This window comes from Schistocerca nitens, chromosome 2, assembly GCF_023898315.1.
Source record: "Schistocerca nitens isolate TAMUIC-IGC-003100 chromosome 2, iqSchNite1.1, whole genome shotgun sequence".
NCBI lineage: Eukaryota > Metazoa > Arthropoda > Insecta > Orthoptera > Acrididae > Schistocerca > Schistocerca nitens.
In genome coordinates this window covers 264,688,199-264,709,442 of record NC_064615.1, presented here as the reverse complement: position 1 = coordinate 264,709,442, position 21,244 = coordinate 264,688,199, and the positions used below count along the sequence as shown (strand labels likewise).

At 36.4% G+C, this 21,244-nt stretch overlaps 1 protein-coding gene across 1 annotated transcript in view; it reads left to right on the top strand.

Moving 5' to 3' along the window:
- The window catches only part of LOC126236002 (centrosomal protein of 162 kDa-like), a 228,402-nt gene extending 209,117 nt beyond the window's left edge, over nucleotides 1-19,285 (top strand). Inside the window, exons 13-15 of the mRNA XM_049945011.1 lie at nucleotides 3,449-3,600; nucleotides 5,210-5,324; nucleotides 14,541-19,285. Coding sequence (XP_049800968.1) covers nucleotides 3,449-3,600; nucleotides 5,210-5,324; nucleotides 14,541-14,837 — 564 coding nt within the window. The 3' untranslated portion in view covers nucleotides 14,838-19,285. The remainder of the gene's footprint in view (nucleotides 1-3,448; nucleotides 3,601-5,209; nucleotides 5,325-14,540) is intronic.
- Nucleotides 19,286-21,244: the final 1,959 nt, after the last annotated feature.

Below are 21,244 nucleotides of genomic sequence, written 5' to 3'. Positions count from 1 at the left end.
GTGTTGCAGTTGCAGTGTGTGTGTGTGTGTGTGTGTGTGTGTGTGTGTGTGTGTGCACGCGCGCTCTAATTTTATTTTAATTTTAAACAAGGAACAGAAACTAGTCAACCTATTTCTTTTTCTTGTTTAATACACTGCCATTGACATCATTAAAAACATTCCAAAATGACTGAATGACTGTGCAGGAGTGTGTTTTGAAACTCTTCCTGTCAGATTAAAAGTGCGTGCTAAACAGGGCCTCAAAACTTATAACTTGGTTTTTGCAGGTAATGATTTTACTTACTCAGCCGTCCACAGGCAAAACTCAACAGCCTGTCCTCACAGCCTGAGTTCTGCCAGTGCATCTCTCCTACCTCCCAAACTTCGTAGAAAACATCCTGCATGCCTTACTGGACTGTCACTCGTGTAAGAAACCAAAAAATGGAAAATCCAGGATGGAATGTAACAATACCAGAGAAGGAAAGTAGCTACTACACACACATGCACGCGCGCGCACACACACACACACACACACACACACACACACACACACACACACACACACACACACACAAACGCAACTTGCACACACGTCTGCAGTCTCAGATAACTGAAACCACGCTGTTAAAAAAGGGGGATAAGATTTTTTAAAACAGCATATGTGGATCCTAAGTTTCCATTGCGAGAGGGATGTGCTGTTAAATCTTATACTGTGAGAACTTTCACACAAATAATGAACACAAAATATTAATCTACATTATTAGGCAAAATGGAACATTATAGATATTTGAGGAAAAACACTGATGAGAAATAGTCTGAAAAATCAAATTATTCATTTTTATGCCATTAAATGTCATACCATTGCAAAACACCAGCTTTAAAAACAGCACTGTGTGCAAATAGTTGATATTGTAAAAAATCTGTCATAAAAAATCTGTCTTCAGCCATCACTGTTAATTACAGTAGGAACACAAAATACTGGGAAAATCATTGAGGAAATTTCAATATATGGCTCTCGTGTCTGTCACTGGACCATGCTTTGTAAATCCCTCAGAATTCCTCGAAGCAACTGCTCAGCCCTTCAGGTGGTAGCTGTTTGCTATCACTGGCAAGTAGCAAGTTGAGCATTTGCCTATAGGAAATATTGAGGGATTTACAAAGTGTAATCCATTGGCAGACCTGAGATCTGTATATTGAACATATCCGGTGGGAAAGTCTGGAGAGTAAGTTTGAGGAAACTGATAGCTCATACTATGGGTAACAAATGATGAACTTCAATTAGCTGGCTTGACAGGATGACATCTGGCATTTTGTCGTTGATAGTGTTGGAAAACTGGTTTACTTTTAAGACAAATATCTCGGTTGCCTTGGTGATTATACTGAAAAATATTCAGTTCTAGTACCTAACAATAGAAAATCCAGGATGGAATAATGACAATATTATGTAAAGGATAGAATGCTACTCACCATTCGAGGTGTGTCCAGAAAGTAAAGTGACTTTATATTTTTATGAAAAAATATTTATTTATTTATTTATCAATATTCATGTTGTCCCCTTCAAAGTAATTCCCCTCAGATACAATACACTTGTGACAACGCTTCTTCCAATCCTCGAAGCACTTCTCATAAACACTTTTTGGTACAGCCTTGATTATTTCCAGCAATGCAGTTTTTATTTTCTCAATCCTTAAAAATCTTCGTCCTTTCATAGGTCTCAGTTTTGGGCACAGGAAAAAGTCACAGGGGGCCAAATCTGGTGAATATGATAGCTGAGGCATGATTGTCGTGTTGTCTTTGGTCCAAAAGTCTATCAGAAGCAATGTTGAATCAGCAGATGCATTGTCATATTGCAAAAGCCATGAATTGTTTTTCCACAATTCCAAATGTCTTTTGCATATTGCTTCTCACAAATGGCGCATAACGTCAAGGTAATACTCCATATTGACCGTACGACCTTGAGGCAAAAATTCGTGTGCACTATGCCATGACAAGTGAAAAAAACAGTGAGCAAAAACTTTGACATTTCGGCATACTTTTTTTGGTTTTGGTACTCCGGGATGCTTCCATTGGGACAACTGGGCTTTGGTTTTGACATCATAACAACAAATCCATGTTTCATCACCAGTTATGACCCTTTTAAGCAAACCAGGATCATCATTGACATCATTCAAGAGCTGCTGAGCAACGCTCATGCGATGATTCTTCTGATCAAAATTGAGAAGTTTTGGAACAAACTTCGCTGACACATGTCTCATGCCCAAAACGTCAAAAAAAAAAAAAAAAAAAAAATTGCATGACACAAGTCGTCGGGTATGCCAGCATCCTCAGCAACTTCTCTTATGGTAATTTGACAATTTTCGAAAACTATTTTCTTCACAGCTTCGACGTTATCATCTGTTGTTGATGTGCTGGGGCGTCCAGAGCAAGGTTCGTCATTGGCATCTTATCAGCCGTCTTGGAAGAGCTTGTACCACTTTTTATTTTTTTTTACTTACAGTAGACTCACTGTATGCCACTGTCAACATTTCAAGTATTTTAGAGCACCCGATTCCGTTTTTCACACAAAATTTAATGCAAATTCTTTGCTCCATTTTTTATAATTATCGAAAGTCGCTGAGTGCACTAAAACAGGTATAACCTTTCTATCAGACAAAAACAAAGTATGCTCTACAGTTGAAACATACGTTCGGGACATCTTTACAAACATAACAAAAAAAAATCAATAATTGATTGTATGATGACTGTGCAGTTTGGAAAGTCACTTTACTTTTTGAATAGCCTTCATATAGTGGAGATGTTGAGTCACAAATAGACGCAACAAAAAGATTGTCAAAACAAGTTAGCTTTTGGCTAAAAGGTGTTCTTCAAAACTGGACAACACACACACACACACACACACACACACACACACAAATACAAATGCACACACACATGCAAATGTAACTCACACAAGCATGACCACTGTCTCTGGCTGCTGAGGCTCAGACAGTGGTTATGTATGTGAGAGTTTGCTTGTGTGTGTGTGCATGTTCGGGTGTTCGGAAGAACGCCTTTTAGCCAAAAGCTAGCTTGTTTGACGGTCCTTTTGTTGTGCCTATCTGAGACTCGATATCTTTGCTGTATGGTGAGTAGCATTCTGTCGATACCATTATCTTGTGTACATATGAAAGTCCTTTGTGATAGTAACACATGTTTTAACTTCTGGCTCTAAGAGGCTGGTGTTTGGGGGGGGGGGGGGGGAGGGGGGGGGCTGAGAGAGAGAGAGAGAGAGAGAGAGAGAGAGAGAGAGAGACCCAAGCACTTCGTAGTACAATTGTGTCACTCAAGTCCACATTTCAGTTGCATTGAAATTGAAGTCTTCTTAGCCCTGATGCTTTTATAAAATTGAAAATTATTGCTTTCACAGTTGTGTTATGAACAATGGTTCTTCTTGTCCACTTCTTCATTGTATCTTACTCTGATGTTCCAGCTGAGTGTGCTTCAAGAGCACCACACGGAGGAGCTGCGCAAAGCACGGGACGAGGGTGCCCGCTATGGCACGGATGCCCAGGTGGCAGAACTCCAGGGCCAGCTGGCCACCCAGCAGCTAGTCATAGAGCACCTGCAGGAGAAGCTCAAGGAGTGAGTGTGTGGCAAATGCTGGCTAGAAACAGAGGGTGCATGGTTGAGTGAAAATTAGGAGTCCATATTATTATGTAACATATGAAAATTCCTTCATTACCCTCATCTTCTAGTTGACATATTAAATTTTGGAGTACATCCAGTAGTGAATTCTTCATGACGAGTTAAAACTGAATAAGTGGCTGGGAGTTGAACTTGTATTGGAGTCATGCAATTTCATAAATATATTAGACCATTTGAAGTATTAGTACAACTGTGACATAAAAGTTTTCCACCAATGCAGAAGACAAACATTTTATTGCTGAATGAATATCACAACTAATTATACTTTGTCCACTTTTTAGTATCTTCTGAGAAGCTTTTTCTTGTAAAAGTAACATCTGTGTAGTTCAACTACTACTAAGTGGTGAACTTCACTGAATGTAACACCTAGTGTATCAGTAAATTCCTTGAAAATGCAGTTATAACTTCAAATATGTTGGACTTAAATGGAAAATGAAAATATCTTGAGAGAAGGTGACATATTACTGGTAAAAAGAAAACCGTACCCTTAAAAAACTACAGCCGTAGACACTCACGATAAAATGTCTGATAATAAATTTCCACTGTATCCAAGTAGAGATGCAGCACCCAGTACTACCAGTGCACAAAAAAAGATAACAGCAGTCCTAGTGTTCAGAACAACAAGTTCTTTCTTCAGAGAGGAAAGAGGAATTGGTTGATAGAGTTTGAACTGAAGGTGGTAAATCCCTCTTAGCCTGAGTTTTGTATTGTAAGACGGCCCTTCTGTCCACTTTCCAACCAAATCCTCATTCTAACCTGAAGACATATCTGTTGTTCCAAAAATTATGGGGTTGGTATTAGCTTTTCTGTCTGTTTCTTTTGGCGGTTCTGGCAGTTGTGCCTCCTGAACCTAGCCCACCTGTCTTCCTGTACACTTCTGGGAGAAAAATTACCAAATTGGAACTCAGTGTGCAGTTATGGACATTATTCAGTATGTAGAACATGTGATGGCATGTTTTACATGTTTCCAGTTCAGTTGACAGTTCCATTTTTGCACATAATTTTTCAGTGACTCCAGCCAGTCTGGTTAGAGGCCAGGCAGAGACTTCAATTAAGACCACAGTTTGCAGCAACTGAAAGAGGCTACTATGTTAGCCCTCATAATACCGCATTAAAAGACTTTACCTGGAACCTTGAAAACATACCACCAATCAGTTGTATTGGGAAACATTAGAAATAAGAAGCCTGTGAAAGCCAGGTACATGCTTTTGAGTACCACTCTTGACATACGGTTTTGAATTGTTAGAAATATTTAGTGTGGTGTACTACAATCATAAAACTGTATCATCTGCATTATACTGCAGCCAGCTTCATTTATTTGTTTCTGAAGTGAATGACAAAGTCTTTTTATTTTGTCTCGTGTATTTTTTAGTGTATATCTACCTTCAAAAATTTAGTGCTAAATATGAGATAGGTTCATAAAGTATAATTACTCTATTTTCGTAACTTCACCTGCCCAGCCTCAGACAGACAGTGTTGTGCATATATAACAAAGTCAAGTGTGGAGACTTTATTGATAATATTCATACTCTTTCTACATTTCCAGGCTTGATCTGTGTCAGGAGCAAATAGTAGTTCTGAAGACTGAACGGGACCATTTGGAGAACAGTGTCGTGGAACTCCGTAAGAAGATGTCTGTTCTCCAGACTGACAATGACCCGGTAAGTCTTATGATATGACACTCATTACTTTCGTTATGAGTGTGGACTATAAAATAATTGTTTGCTGAGCGTATTCCCACAGATTTTTTTAATGATACAGTGTATAATTCCAATTCACATATTGTAATATTGCTATAATAGTTGGAAATATTAATCATGTCACATGTGAAAAACTGCTGGTAACAAAAATTGTTAAGCTGATGTTACTCAGTGTCCATAAAATGATAAAGACTATCGCAATTAGTGCGATCATCAACCTACATCTGTGCTGTGCTGCTCAAATTTCCTTTTACAAGTGATAAAATACCATTGGCTGAATTTAAACAATAAATTGAATGGCATAGATACTTAAGTGCTACAAAGAAAGAAGTATTGACTAAAATGAAGATGAGGTGGGTGTTTCCCCTATGAGCTTGATCATTTGTTGTATTGTATATCACCTGGTGACTTATTTGTGTTACAACTGTCTCATTGAGGAACTGATATCTCATGAAGAAAGTTTGATTGGTCGCTAACATATTATTTTGGAATGGCACCCCCTTTGGTGAAACAACATGCCAACAAATTATGCCTCAAAGCATGCATCTTTGAGAGTACATTCGTATTTTGTTCACCCATCTCCAGATATTTATACTTATTTGCACATTGTGAGCATTGTTTCTTTACTTATGACGCTTTACAATAGCTGTCTTAAAAACTTCCATTGCTAAATTCTTCAACAGCATCTGTAAATAAACAGTGTTCATGACACATAAATAAATGTAAACATGTGGAGATGGGACGACAGACATTTTGAAATGTTATCATGGAAAAAACACCCCCATAAAGTCAACTGGTTGCTGCCAATTCACTATAAATTACCTTCAACTTCAAAACATTTCGTAAATTCACAGTACAACAATCCTTGCTCTCTGTCAGTCATTAGATTGGTGATCATACAAACATGTTTTAATGTAATCGGCCATCATACTACATCTACATCCATACTCCGCAAGCCACCTGACGGTGTGTGGCGGAGGGTACCTTGAGTACCTCTATCGGTTCTCCCTTCTATTCCAGTCTCGTATTGTTCGTGGAAAGAAGGATTGTCGGTATGCCTCTGTGTAGTCTCTAATCTCTCTGATTTTATCCTCATGGTTTCTTCGCGAGATATACGTAGGAGGGAGCAATACACTGCTTGACTCCTCGGTGAAGGTATGTTCTCGAAACTTCAACAAAAGCCCGTACAGAGCTACTGAGTGTCTCTCCTGCAGAGTCTTCCACTGGAGTTTATCTATCATCTCCGTAACGCTTTCGCGATTACTAAATGATGCTGTAACGAAGCGCGCTGCTCTCTGTTGGATTTTCTCTATCTCTTCTATCAACCCTATCTGGTACGGATCCCACACTGCTGAGCAGTATTCAAGCAGTGGGCGAACAAGCATACTGTAACCTACTTCCTTTGTTTTCAGATTGCATTTCCTTAGGATTCTTCCAATGAATGTCAGTCTGGCATCTGCTTTACCGACGATCAACTTTATATGATCATTCTATTTTAAATCACTCCTAATGCGTGCTCCCAGATAATTTATGGAATTAACTGCTTCCAGTTGCTGACCTGCTATATTGTAGCTAAATGATAAGGGATCTTTCTTTCTATGTATTCGCAGCACATTACACTTGTCTACATTGAGATTCAGTTGCCATTCCCTGCACCATGCATCAATTTGCTGCAGATCCTCCTGCATTCCAGTACAATTTTCCATTGTTACAACCTCTCGATATACCACAGCATCATCAGCAAAAAGCCTCAGTGAACTTCTGATGTCATCCACAAGGTCATTTATGTATACTGTGAATAGCAGAGGTACTACGACACTCCCCTGCGGTACACCTGAAATCACTCTTACTTCGGGAGACTTCTCTCCATTGAGAATGACATGCTGCATTCTGTTATCTAGGAACTTTTCAGTCCAATCATACAATTGGTCTGATAGTCCATATGCTCTTACTTTGTTCAATAAACGACTATGGGGAACTGTATCGAACGCCTTGCGGAAGTCAAGAAACACGGCATCTACCTGTGAACCCGTGTCTATGGCCCTCTGAGTCTCGTGTACAAATAGTGCGAGCTGGGTTTCACATGATCGTCTTTTTCAAAACCCATGCTGATTCCTACAGAGTAGATTTCTAGTCTCCAGAAAAGTCTAATTTGGTGGATAACTGTTCATCTTGATAAACTCTTTAAAAAAAAAATAATAAAAATAAATCAGGATTTAGTACATCTGTGATTTCAGTAAAAGGCTTTAACAATTTGGCAATTTTTCTGCTCACTATAAAAGTAGCTTTAACCAAATTGTTGCACCATGTCCTCAGTTTGGCAAACGTTTGCTGTTGCGTGTCCAAATTGGAAATTAATATTTTAATTTTGTCTTTCCACAGTTGTCCTGTGAGCAGTGTGTTTCATAGAAAAGTGCCATTTTATATTAAATTCCTTCACAAAAGATAGTGATTTACTGCATAGCAAGCGTATAAATTGATGTTTGTACATTGTAAAGAAATAATTGTCTATCCATTTCTCCTGGATTTAGCAACACTGAGAATATACTTTCCTCCTTTTAATGTAAGACATTTTGCAAATAAACTTAGCAAAGGTGCACAAAACACTTGCACGAAATTAGAAAAAACAACTAGTGTAGAATGTTATATGTGACAACACAACCAGTTTGTTCATCAAGTTCAGCTGACACTGTTCAAATTGGTTATTATTGTGCCATTGTTATCTACTGTCAACATTTGTGATGTATCATTGTGTAGCACAGATGCAGGCAGTAAGCAGTAAAAGTATGTGTGTGTTACCAGCACTGATCCAGAGGTCAAAATTTTTCTCCCTGCGCCCCTTGAAGGCAGTAAACTGTTTTCCCCACCCTCAGTATATACATGAGCGTAACAGCCATGATTTCGTGCTAAGACTGGACATGTGTTTCTGATTGTTGTTCAAATACAGTGGTGGCAGAACGACATAGCACATGCACTAAGTAAGCAAAACTTCCACTTGTCTACGTCATGGGCTGCAAACCTGAGACAAGCTGAATGTCAACATCAATATCAAAAAATGCAACTCTTTTGGCGTGTAATGTGAGCATCTCTCTCCCCCTCTCCCCCTTCTCTGTCCCCCTTAGTTCTTCCTCAGACTGGGCTTGAAACCAGTCGCAGGCTGGATCCAGCCCAATTGCTACTAGTTCTCCATCCATTCTCTGGAGCCTTTTAAAGTGGCACCAGTCACAGAGAGGTGTAGTGGTTGAGGTATTTTCCTGACGTTCAGAAGGTTGTTGGCTCAAATATTGTCAGGTGCTGCAATTGTTTTTGTTTTTAAAAAATGATTTTCATAATTATATTTATTCACTTAATTGGTTTAAGTGTAATGTTTTTTAATTTCTAATCATTTGTTATATCATTTTAACCAACACATTAACTATTTCATTTAGTCTTATTTTGTCTTCCAGTCATTCTTTTTTCATGTGGAATCTTTGTGTATGTCATTTTAATTGATTTCATTTATGTACCATTATAGTTAAATGTTAAATTTGCTAACCTGTCAGTTACAAAACAAAGAATGTTTTAACCTATTTATATTGGCTGTGAAATTTTGTCAAAAATGTGTTTTTCATTACAAGATATACTTTTTCGGATGGCAATTGTCCTACAAACATGTAAAACATAAATTCTTGTTGCACCATGGTCAAAACAATGCAGATGAAGATTTAAACGAAAGAAGGGCATGCATACAAATAAAACAAAATTCAAGAAAATGAGGAATGTAAGTAATGAATGCAGTAACACGAACAAAAGTATAAGATGGTAAAACACAACAAATTAAATCTAAGTTAATACATAAAAAAATTAAAATTAAATGCACAACAATTCCAAATGAAAAAAGGATAATTGTAAGACAAAATAAAATTAAATTAAATATATTATGTGACAAAGGATTAGAAATAAAAAAAGATTACATTTAAAGCAATTAATTGAATAAAAATAGAGATCGAAATGATTTTTATGAAGATTTAAAAATAAAAAATTGTAGCAATTGATGAGATTTGAACCCCTAATCTTCTGGACATTATGGACCTACCTTAACCACTACAACGCAGCACACCTCTGTGAACAGATATCATTTATAGGGCTCTCGAGCAGGGGTTCTCAAATTTTTCCTCTGGCAGAACACTTTGAGAACCCTGGTTCTTTGGTGGAACACAGTATTTATTTCAGAGGTTAATAAAATTTTAAAAAAATGGGAAAAACTTTTTTTATTGAGTCATTACTTCAATTTTAAATCATAAATATTAACACAGAAATAATAACAAAATTAAAAAAATAGTTATTATCATCAAAATGTTAGAAAAAACCTGCCACGTTATTAATAGATTTCGTGGAGCACATACTACAGATACCATTGTTCTGGATGAAACAGTTTGGAAATTCTGCTCTAGAGCATCACATGAAATTCTAAGAAATGTTTTTCGTCAGTTGCTCACAACTGATGGCTTACTAAGGTCAGTGACTGCAGAGCTTGATGCCTGCAATCGTAATTTGCTCCAGAGTTATGGATGGTCTCACAACGTCGGTCTCACCCCTGGTGGCCCCTTCTTGTTAGAACATATTCCAGAGACGTACTCTCACACATAGAAGTCATACTTCGTGTTCTTAACTGATTTCTTGGACCAGGCTAGGGTTACTCAATATCAAATCACATCAACCTCACCATCTCAAATTTTCTTGAAATTTGGTGGAATGCTGTTGATATGGACATAGAAAAATATGAAGTTTTACTGAGATATATCAACTCGTTTCTGAATTACAGAGCTGTAAAGGTATCATAAATGGACCCAAAAACAGGGAATAACAGTTTTTTAGAGTTTCTGTAGAAGCTTTTCTGATTGAGGTACGGACCTAGGGTGCATACCATTTTACAGCATTTTTCATGCCCTTTCGTGTAGTATACAGTAGTATGTAGGTTAATATAAAAAATTCTTTCCAAAATGAAATTTAAAAATTATTAATTTTTTCACAAAGTACATATTTTTTTAAAAAAATTCCATGAGTAGCTAGTATTGTAAATCACAGGCCCAAATATAATTTGAGATGATAATTTCTTTATTAGTAAAAGAAATGAAGACTGAAGCTCTCTTTCCAATAATTCAACTGTGTAATTGTTACAGAAGGTCTCACTGTCATAGAGTGACTACAGCCCTCCCTGAGTGGATATGTTCTGGTTACTTTCTTGTGCACTGGTACTAAAGATTATGTCTTGTTTGCGCCAAATATTCAGCACTTCAGTAAAACAAGGTGTTATTGGAAGCTACAAAGTGACTTACAAATCAATCATGAAAATGTAAAATTTACTGGATAATTCTTTACAGGTGATTTTCTACTTCAAAATTAACTGTGGTTGAGTGTTTTTCCCCCCTCAATATGGAAATTGCCACATCGCCCCTCAAGAGGGAAACACACATTGAGAATACAGTGTTAAATCCATTACAGAAAACAAATCACTTTGTTAGAGACAGCAGAAAGATCAGAATTGTTACATCATGGATGCCTGAATTTTACCCACGAATAGTCAGCGGTTCAAAAATTTATGATAAATGTGGGAAGGAAATTACTATGTTAATAATGCACAGTCCCTAAGTGACAAAAGTATTGAACATGAACATTCTCACTCAGAAACATTATTGCACAATGAGACAGGATTTATAAATGCTTCAGAGATTGTTCAGTTACTTAATATATCTATTCAGCAATTGGGCAAGTCTCTCATTGCTAAGAGAAAAATTAAACACAAGAAGTATTGCACATCGATAGTAAGAAAAATTTCCACAACTACGAAATGTAAACTTTTTTTCTGCTTCTCCTAAAAGTTGGTCAGTAGAAAGTGATAGTAATGTTGAGAAATGTGAACAAGTAGGACAAAAAGGATAATGCTTCTACCATGTTTACCAGACAATTGGAACATTAGAGAGATAATGCGTGAATTTAATGTGCTGAACTGCATGGCCAGGCAGTCAAAAAGAATTGTTAAAGAAAAAGGCTTTTTGGAGGGTAGAAATTGAAAACCAGGGAAAAGCTTGCCAATAGATCCAGTAGTAATTGTATGTCTGTTTTATGATGATGATGTAGTTAGTAGAGCAATGCCAGGTATTAAAGACTTTGTGACACTGAATCAGAAGGAAGTAAATCAAAGATTTCAAAAAGACTTGTATTTTGAAACCTTAAAGAATCTACAAAAATTTTAAACACAAGTTTTCCAGTATAAAAATAGATTTCTATAAATTTTCTGAAATGAGACCAAAAAGTTGTATATTAGCTGGCCAAAGTGGCACACACACTGTTTGCATGTGTACAGATCACCAAAATGTGAAACTAATGATAGAAAATACTAAACTGAAAACTTAAAGGTAAAATTCAAAATTACAAACAATGCCTAGCAAAACTGCTTTGTAACCCATTGTCTACTAATTACAACATGGAGAATTGTGCTTATTATCCATGTGGAATTGAGATTCGTAAAGTTTTGGAAGAATCCTTTGCTGAAAATTTTATTGAAAAAGTCAGCTTTCGACCAACAAGGCCTTTGTAGAAAATGACAATTTCTCGCTGTGCATATCTGCTAATCAGCAACTCCACTATAGGGTGAGTAGCAACTACATTGTTACATTCCATCCTGGATTTTCCATTGTTGAACTGAAAAAGAACAATTTGACCGCTGTGTTTCAGTTCACCATTGTGATCTAGCGGCTTTGGAGAAAGATACAGAAGACTTTATTGATTTACTCCGCAGCAAGTTGCCTCTTTGGTTAAGTGTGACTTCATTGCCAAGCAGTAGGAATATTTTCTTAACTGCACAAAAGAAAATCTGAAAGAAACAGAATTGATTATCACCTGAGATTTTTCTGAAAATTACGGAATAGTTCTACAGAATGAAGCTCAGAGTTACCACTGGACAAACCAACAGGTCACAACCCATTCCTTTGTTATATATTTCAAAGAGGGAAAAAAAGTTCAACACCTTTGTTATGTAATTGTTTCTGATTCATTAGAGCACAACACTGTTGCTGTGAATACTTTTCAAAAAACTTGTAACTTTTCTGACAGCCAAATTTTGAAACCTTCCAAAAAAGTTATTCTATTTTTCAGATGGGTCTGCTGTACAATACAAAAACAAAAAGAACTTCTTAAACCCCTATTTCTATGAAGAAGATTTTAAAGTGAAAGCAGAGTGGCACTTTTTTGTAACAGCACCTGCAAAGGGGCTTGTGGCTGCGTTGGAGGATGTGTTAAGAGAACTGGCAATTACACCAATTTGCAAAGACTCTATGAAAACCAAATATAAACTCACTGCAACTGTTTGAATAGGCAGTAGGAAACATTACCAATGTAGACCTTGCATATTCAGCTCAAGAAGGCTATGCTGAATCAGTGTGTTTCTTGAAAAATTGCTTTGAACAAGGAATGACTATCAAAGGAGCACATTAGTATTTTGCATTCATTCCAAAAACTAGATAAAAAGTATGGGTGAAAAATTTCTCTTTGGATTCAAAAGTTTGTGAAAAGGAAGTGTTAAAATATCTTGATAAACTAAAATTAGCAGAAATATCGGGCTACATCGCTGTTGTCTGTCAAGTAAACTGGTGGCTCGGCCACCTACATCCTTCTCATATCCAAGAAATCAAGAAATGCTGTTATTCTGTTGGTATCAGTAATAGATGTTCTGGTGAAAGTAAATGCTGTGACTCCTACTGGAAGAACTTGAGCTTTATTTGAAAGTGATGTTTACCTAACAAATGAAGTATTTTCAAACTTAAAATGATAAAAAGATCCACTTACTTAATAGTTAATTTTACTGTGGACTATTTACTTGAATCTCTACCACAACAGTGTGGATGTTTATTTTCATGAAAATGTCAATATTAGTAATGTTGTAATAATTAATACGAGTACACATTCAAATGTTTGGAAATAGAACTTCAGTCTTCATGTTTTTCTTAAGGAAAGAATTATCATCCCAAATATATATTTTAGCATGTGATTTACAACAATACTACTCATGGAATAAATTTGGCAATTTTAAAATATGTACTTTTTGAAAAAAAAAAAAAAAATTAAAATTTTAAATTTCACTTTGAAAAGAATTTTCTAGCATTAACCTATTGTATTATTGTATACTATATGAAAGGGTGCCAAAAAGGCTGTAAAATGGTATTTGTCCCAGGTTTGTAGCTCAGTTAAGTAAGCTTCTACAGCAATTCTAAAAATTGCCATTCTCTGTTTTTGGGACCCATTTACAATAACTTTATATCTCTATAATTCAGAAACAAGTTGTTGTATCTCAATAAAATTCCATATTTTCCTAAGTCTATACCAACCTAACACCTGAGCCAAATTTCAATAAAATAAGAGATGATTAGGTAGAAAATATTCTTTTTCTGTGTTGATTAGACATGAGTTCATTATCAGGATTTTTCCAGGGTATAGAACTTTGCAGTAAACTGTCTAAGAAGATTACAAAGAGAACTGAAACCAACACTTTTAAAAAAAGACAGGTAGGGCATACCCCTCAAGTAATACATAATAATGTTTGATTATTTATATTGCAGTTGGTAAAAAGTGGCATTAATAAATGACAAAAATATCAGCAGTATTTTACAGTAAACTGTCACTGCATAACATATCTAACCTCGAAAATCATATGTCCAATGAGCTGATTTCACATTTGCAGTCTAACTGCAATTGCAATAAAAAATACATTCTCCTGGGTCCTGCCAAATTGCCAGTCCCCCCCCCCCCCCCCCCCCTCTCTCTCTCTCTCTCTCTCTCTCTCTCTCTCTCTCTCTCTCACGCACACGCGCGCGCTCGTCCATTAACAGTATCTCACCATGAAAATGTTTGATGGACTGTGCTCGTAAAAGTTACTTATTTCCCAAACTGAATTTTCTATTGTCAACTTCCATGACTGTTGTGAATGTTTTGTTCATATTTGCTCATTCATTTGTATGGGATAGTATTATTAATTCATTTCACATTAGAATATTTTCAAAATGATTCTGTTATGTAAACACTGTGTTACAAACATTTACGGATATGTTTTGCTGCACTAGCACAAAAGCAAAAACTCAGTTACAGTGTGCAGGTGGAATGTGTTCCAAGAATCTTGTACAATGACTTTCTCTTGTGCAGGACCATATGAAGCTTGCATCCCTCCAGTCACAACTGCTGACACTGGAGCAGCGGCACGAGGCACGCGAACAGCGCTTGCAGACAGTGGTGGCCAGTTTGCTGGAGAGGAACGCAGACCAGAGGCGCAGATTGGCGGGGCTGCACGGTGATGAGGATGCGGATGCCTTGCGGCGCCGCCTGCTGGAGAAGAACCGCCAGCTCGCCGAATACCGTGCTGAGATGGACCACATCCTAGCTGCTCTGCGCCAGTTCTACCAGCAGCATGGTGATGCACCCAATTTTGTTAGCAAATCGTAGTCTCTTCCTACGTTGCTACTCTTTGTGGGCGTGCAGGTGACATACTGACTGAAGCTTTTGTTGTGCTTTAAGATGACCACATGCAGTTGCACACTACTCACAGTCCAGATACAGCTACTTTGTGTGCTGCTTTACACACTATTTGTACCGTGGTGTTGATTGTAGAGCAGTGAGGGCCTCGTCTTTAGTTGTAGTGTTTGTAAAATCTTGTGTCACAACTCAGGGCCAGAAATTTGCTTTGGCAAAGACAAGAATATGCAAGTGTAGAAACATGTTGCTACTCTTGGGTTATTGCTGCTGTGAGTGAAAATGGAACTAAGAGACAAAGATATATTTATTATTTTTTGTAGTGTTGTAACATGTAGGAAACCCATCATTGTTAAATAACGCTGCATATCCGTGCTATTATTGTTTTAGAATGCTAGAATATTTTCAGAACAGAGTGCTAGAGATGAAGAGGAGACACGTCTGTTGTGTAAAGCAGTGTGTAAAAATGTGGGTGGCTTGACAGAGTTACAGTAAACTGCAGAACTCAAAGAAGTTGAAAAAGGTGCCTTTTTTTTGTAACTTGATATTCATCAGAAAGTAGTTCTTTTCTAAGAAGTGTGCACAATGACTGATGTGGCGGAAGCTGGTCTCACATTTATCTGCGTTACACTCTCCTTCCCTACTTCTTTAAGTGAATTAAAGAATTTAGAATTTCATTAGGAAACAAAGGTAAATGGGGAGTGCTTTCGAAATATAGGCCACCTCTTGCATTGTAGTGACGTAAAGACAAGAAAATTGCATGGGATACGCCAGTGCTCTTGTCAGAAGAGACTGGTTGTGTCCTAAATGGCATTGTCTGAAAGAGTTATTTTGTTAGTGGCTGAAATATTTATGCAATGACCAAAGTTCCGCAGATAGTTTGCAGTGGAGCCTTGTTCCATGAAAAACCCTGCAAATCATTGAAAATTTTCGGACAAAATAGCCAGTCTTAATTGTGATGAAGAAAATGTAAAGGCTTTCAGCATTTTGATATGTTCAAGTCTTGTTAAGTTTCATTGCCAGATTCTGCAGTTCATGTGTTAATTTGTGGACTGGACTAAGAAGTGTGACATTTTTCCAGTATATCTTAAGAGCAATTTGTGTTTGATGTGCACCTTTGAAACACTCACTGCATTATTTGTGCTTCATCTCTAGCTTTTGTCTTTAGATCCATGTCTGACAGCCTAATGATGTTAGGCCATTAGATTGCGTCCATGATGTGCAGACGGTAATGTTTAATTGGAATTCTATGTCCATTACCATATATTTGTGGTATATAAATGTGCACTGCTGCAACTAGTTTCATGTATTTGGAAAACATAAAGTGAAGGTTTCTATAAAGAGCATCATCTTCCTGCCTGTATACGAGAATACGTAATTAATGTTTGCAAATTGTCAGCTGTGTTGAACTGTATGGGCTTCATTGTACATTAATGAGTATTGAAATTGTTTCTGAGAAAAGAAAAAAATATTCCAACACGTAAAAGCAGTCACTTGTGTAACTAAGGTTATTCAATTACTGAAGGTGACATTAGTATGCACCTTGGGACTCATGTGTCTGCCTTCACAGTTTTCTGATGATTGTTCATCATTCCCGTCCTTCAGTCTCCGTCAGTGCGACTAGTTGTAGAGTAATATATGTAACCTACTGCTGTGCTGCAGCCCTGCAGGTTCAGTGTTAAGGATCTGCAGAACTTGCATTTATTAGAAGATTAGGGTGTCCATATACAGCTGTTACTGCCATAAAATAAATAGATCAGAAAGTAGATATTTGATGTGTCATATGTTTGAGTTCTATTGTATTGTGTTAAAACATGCAGTTTATGTCTTTGACTAATTTACAAGAAGTTCTTTAGTCCTTGTTCATGTGCATATAAATTAATAGTATTGAAGGTTTGTATTACATTTATTTTGTCATATTGACAACAACTAAAATTTTGCTCTTAAACTTATTCAACTTCCACCTTATGTGACTTAGTTACTTTGGCAAATAACTTATTGATTCAATAGTCTTCTGTGTATGTGGGCCCATAGCCATTGTAAATTGCTTCAGGGAAGTCATTGTCCAGCATACGCTGTTTTTATTTTTGAGGAAAAAAATATTATTTCATGTTTTTTTGCTGTTAACCAGTGTTGCCCCCTTGGGCATTTTCAAGCTACTTGCACATATGTGAAGCCCATCTGTAACATGATGAAATGCAACCCTTGTGCAGATCTTTGTCACAAGCATCAGCCACACCAAATCTACTGGTTCACATTTGAAATAAAACTGCACGTGAAATGGTCAACATCTGAAAATTAAATGGCACGTGTGTCAGTGAATTTAATTGTATGCTTTTGTACAGTTAAATTTGCTGATATGAATGACATTTGATGTTTAGATGTTCATTACGTCATGTGCATTTTTTTAATAGGAACCAACGGATTTATTGTGGTTGATGCTGGTATGGCAACAAAGACCTACATGAGGGTTCCATTTCATCATGTAACCGACGGAATTCACATATGTGTAAACAGCTTGAAAATGCCCAAGGGAGCAAAATGATCCAATAGCGAAAAATCATGAAATAAAATGTTAATTTCAAAAATAAAAACAGCCTACGCAGGACATTTGCTTCCATTAAGTAACTTATTGGTTGTTTTGCATTGTTCCTAAAAACCTACACCTTATGTCTTTCTTCTTAGATACTGTACACAAGATTTCAGAGGTAATGTTCCTTGTAATTCATGTGCTTGTTTATTTGTATTGTCATTATGATGCATTAACAATCAAATCTGTATGCAGCCTCTGTTTGTGTAATTCTATAAATTCATAAAAAGTGGTAACTTGTGCAACTACAAAGAATCTCATGTAAAAAGTCTTATTCAAGTGAATTCAACTAATTCTTTTCTTAAAAAAGAAATTAATGTAACTTATGTATTATGGAAAATGTACTTTTAGTATTTTCACGTAAATCCATAATGTGTAACCCACACCATTTTTCTCTAACGTCCTATTGCGTATTCTGCTTGTTTGCGAATCCACTTCTTTCTTATAACCATCTACTAATAGTAGGTATGAAATTATAGATGAGGTGGCTAAGATGTGTTTGACAAGTGCAAGATTGTGAAAAGTGTAATCACTGTTTGAGATTGTTGGCTTGGCTAATTTTTTGTTGGGTACCACTCCCCTGATATATGGATATTGTTGTTCACATTAAATCCCCTTAGAACCTTCACCCCTTGTGCTAAAATCTAATAGGGTAGTACAAGGTGCCATTCTTTTCCCACCTTTGTTGACAATACTGAAAGAAAGAAAAAACTTACTTTCCAATATTTCCCAGTTAATCCTTCATCAGAAGGGTATCTTTGAGTTTGTGCAATGTACAAGAAGGGGAAGTACAGGGTAAATATGAATTGTGGTGGCACTTGGGGAAGTACCTTCCAAAGAGAATAACGTCCATTTGTTGTAATATGCACACACTTAAATATTGGAGTTGATAAATCTTGGAAAAAAAAGAATATTTTCATATATTGTGATTTTGTTACAAAAAATTTTACAGTCATTTATGAGAGTATAAATTTCGGCAAGTGTTGGGTCACTGAGTAATGTAACTCCATCTCAAAAAGTCAGCTGCATCATATAGCAAAATACCATTATATAGGATTGCTGTTTCAAAAGACACTTAAAATTTCTTAATATTTTTTGATAAATTTAGGTATGTGAGAAAGCAATAGTGTTGAAATGGAAAAAAGCAAGCCTTCCAAATTTCCTGTTTCTAGCACACACATTTATTAGATTTGGTGGAATCTCATCCACAGCTTTTTTTTGTAATTAATATTGATTTTGCTTTCAGAAATTGGTAATAATCAAGAGCTTTTCAGTGAAGAATCAGCAGATAGAAGGCCTGCAACTGTGGAAATACTTATGTGTTACATGATTATGTGTATTTGTTGTGCCAGTACTGCCATGTTATATGGGAAGTACTGAATGAGCAGTAAAGTAGTGATTTATACAAATTCTCTGGTTTACAACATCACATTTTATGGCATGTTCGTGTGTGTTTGTCACTTGTATGCTTAAAAGTATATAATTATTTCATAAATATAGTCAGTGATAGCATCAGTTCATTGTTGTACATGCTTACTGGTACCATTGTATAATACAACGATGTGGAAAACTTTAGGGAAAAACCTCAACACGAACACTATCTTCTCCTTCATTTAAGCCAATATTTATATTGTAAGGTAAATGATTTGATACATGTCCTTAGTTCTTTTTGTTTTGTTCAGACAGAAATGTGACTCATGACAAAGAGTATAAAGGTCGTACTGAAGCTGTAATGGGGAGCTGATAATTTTTTTTTCTTTTTTGTTCATTTGTCTTTGTGTTCTCACATTACCTTAATGAACTATTTTGTAATATTTTGCTTAATTACTTGTCTTAAATAAAAATATTGAAATGTAACTTTTGGGAATAACATTGAACCTTCTGTCGTACAAAAAACTATATATATAGGTTTGTTTTTTCACCACACATACAACTATAAAAAAGATAAGTGTTGTCCAGATAATAGAAACAGTCTATAAGAAGTACCGTGGAATGGGATTTATTTAAGTTTGTCTTTGTCTCTGATACCAACTCCCTTTGTGAACTGCTTATTGCTGATGCTGCTGTCTAAAATATAAGCCCCATAAGAATCAGTGGCAGTAGTAGAAAGAAAAAACTATTCAATTCTATAATAAGAATATAATAGAGGGAAACATTCCACGTGGGAAAAATATATCTAAAAACACAGATGATGTGACTTACCGAACGAAAGTGCTGGCAGGTCGATAGACACACAAACAAACACAAACATACACACGAAATTCAAGCTTTCGCAACAAACTGTTGCCTCAACAGGAAAGAGGGAAGGAGAGGGAAAGACGAAAGGATGTGGGTTTTAAGGGAGAGGGTGAGGAGTCATTCCAATCCCGGGAGCGGAAAGATTTACCTTAGGGGGAAAAAGGGACAGGTATACACTCGCGCGCACACACACACATATCCATCCGCACATACACAGACACAAGCAGACATTTGTAAAGGCAAAGAGTTGCAAAAGCTTGAATTTCGTGTGTATGTTTGTGTTTGTTTGTGTGTCTATCGACCTGCCAGCACTTTCGTTCGGTAAGTCACAATTCTATAATAATTTTGAGAAGTGTACAGAAATGAACATGCAAACAGTATGATCTCTATTCACAGTACAAAGTCAATATCTGATTTTATAGATACTAAAGCTGCACCATCCTGAAGAACTTGTATGCAAATGTAACTATCACTCACAAGATTTCTTCGTAAATTTCAGAAGGTCTCGACCCATCTTGCCAGTCAAAGTTTGATTCCTGATTTTTTGAAGCACTGTCTCTGAGTTACTGGAATATTTATGTGTTAGCTATTCACATAGGACAAAGCAAAAGACTGCAGCCAACACACAGTGCCAAACAATGAATAAGGCAAAGGGGAACAAAACAAACATAACACATAAGAGGAACACACAATTAAATGAGACAGAAGTTCTCAACTATCAAAATTTAAAAATAATATTGAAATTACTTTTTTGACAGTTAAATTATTTCTGTCATTTTAAGCAATAGCCAAATGGTCTGATCCTCAGTTGCCACCCAGTGATTAAATTGTCATTTGACAGTCAACATTCTATGAAACACACAACTGCAACTGATTTTTTGTTTGTGAATGGTACATGTGGTATGATTAATGATGCCATTTCAGCATCAGGAGTTTGGAGGTAGAAATTTATCTAAGCTTTATTCCCTCCTGCCCTCAGAGCCTTAAACTATGGCAAGTATGTACTGAAGAAGCATGCACAGATGTCTGATCAGGTACAATATGGTTTAGATACTGTGTTCTGATAGTCATGTATCATGTTGACACAATGACTGAGGAAGCTGGATGATATGTCTTCGTAGTTCATAGGAGGCTTCAAGCTATAACAGAAGAAATGCTATTGATAACCTGCATAGGTAAAATCTTTCATTGGTCCCGATGGTTTGTTTACAGTCTTATAGTATTTTTCTTACTTGCAATGTATCAGTGATTTTTTTCCTTCTCAGAAATTCATGTGCATATTATGACACAAGAGTAAAACCAATTAAAGCAGAGAAAAGAATCTTTATTGTTTTCCTTCTTGATCAGAAACAAAAATGTAGTTGTAAACATTGTTTCACTGACCACTGATTCAATATAAATATAATACAAGAAAGCAATATTTTAATTTGCATAATTTTTCATATTATTTCAAAGTGAAATGAAACTATCATATGGCATTATTGGCCAGGAGACCCCATCTGGGGTTTGTTTTCTGCTGTTTGGTGCAAGCATTTCTATTTAACACCACTCT